This window comes from Aplysia californica, unplaced genomic scaffold (assembly GCF_000002075.1).
Source record: "Aplysia californica isolate F4 #8 unplaced genomic scaffold, AplCal3.0 scaffold00547, whole genome shotgun sequence".
Lineage (NCBI taxonomy): Eukaryota > Metazoa > Mollusca > Gastropoda > Aplysiida > Aplysiidae > Aplysia > Aplysia californica.
Window position 1 is genome coordinate 407,294 of NW_004797817.1, and position 1,470 is coordinate 408,763.

The 1,470-nt window shown below is 44.6% G+C and overlaps 1 protein-coding gene across 1 annotated transcript in view; it reads right to left on the bottom strand.

Annotated features, from left to right (window-relative positions):
- The window catches only part of LOC101853345 (S-methyl-5'-thioadenosine phosphorylase), a gene marked incomplete at its 5' end in the record, with an annotated part of 3,723 nt that extends 2,559 nt beyond the window's left edge, over positions 1-1,164 (bottom strand). Inside the window, 2 exon segments of the mRNA XM_005106633.2 lie at positions 269-421; positions 1,062-1,164. Coding sequence (XP_005106690.2) covers positions 269-421; positions 1,062-1,164 — 256 coding nt within the window.
- Positions 1,165-1,470: the final 306 nt, after the last annotated feature.

The following is a 1,470-nucleotide window of genomic DNA, read 5'->3' on the forward strand; positions in this document are numbered from 1 at the left end:
TACTGTATCTATATTGACCATATTCCTACCTCAGGTACTGTACCCATATTGAACATATTCTTACCTTGAACACTGTACCCATATTGAACATATTCTTACCTTGAACACTGTACCCATATTGAACATATTCTTACCTTGAACACTGTACTCATATTGAACATATTCTTACCTTGAACACTGTACTCATATTGAACATATTCTTACCTCGGGAACTGTACCCATATTTTTACCTCGGGTACTGTACCCATATTGACCATATTATTCCTACCTCGGGTACGGTACTCATGTTGACGACGTCTGCCTTCCACTGGCGCCACAAGCGACTCTCGGCCCGCGTGGAAAATCTGGGACCTTCGATGGTGACCATGGTCCCTCGGTCATGGAAGGAGTAGCCCAAGGAGGAGACGCAGGAGCCAATCAGCTGCCGAGGAGACAGGGGAGAAATGATCGAGTGGCTTTTGTTTCAGGAAGAGTTTTACGGCACTTGCAACACAATAAGGTCATATAAGTGCCAAAGATTAGAGGTGTTACAAGAGAGTAACAAACACAAAAAAGAAGGAGGGGAGATAAGGATGACAGATGTTTGATAGGAAAAAGAAGAAAACCACACCAGAGCTTTCCTACCAGAAGATCAGAGATGTGGCTGAAAGACGGCAATAAGGAGCCAAGGAGAAGCAGTAGAAAGGCTGCAGAAAGAGTCAGGAGCCTAGAGGAGGGGGCAAAGGAGGTGAGGGGGTAGGGGCAGAAAGTGGAGATGAAAGCAAATGCAGGGATGCCAAATGATTTTGGAAAAAAACAACTGAAAATGAGCGGAGCATCGCATCTCACCTAAAACGAACCTTGGTAAGTTTTTCAATGAGCAAACAAAAACATCTCTCTTACCTCTCCCCTTTCCTTTGCAAGGGAATTCCAATGGATGAAAAAAACGGAAAAAGGCGGGGGAAAAAAAGGAGATTTTGCATCCCCTTAAAAGATTTAAATTGTACTGATGGGGGGCGTACAATCACTTACCTACAATTTTTTTTTTTTAAAGAAAAACGTTTTTTAACAGATGCTCTCACCTGTCGGAGCCGCGGACAGAACGGTTCGTTCATGGGGACGTGACTGATGCCCACGTGGGCCTCCGAGGATCCGTCGTAGAACGTCTGTTTTCTCTTGGTCGTTCTGGAGGAAGACAAACACATGGCCGACACGTCAGTACAGGTGAGCAAGTCTTGTTTTGGGGTTTTTTTTTATAGTAGAGGGTTTTACGCGCTCGCAACTGGTCAAATAAGGTCAAATGAGCGCCTAGGTGTGGGTGTCAACAGAGAAGTTTTTACAGGGAATCAGACTTAGACTGCTCACCTCTCTAGCTTCAACAGCACAAGGTCTGCTTCGACTATCAAGGCACCCCGGAAATAGCAGGTCACAAGAGAGTGACAAACATACAAAAGAAGTAGAGGAAAATGACAATAGTATGGATCAGGAAAG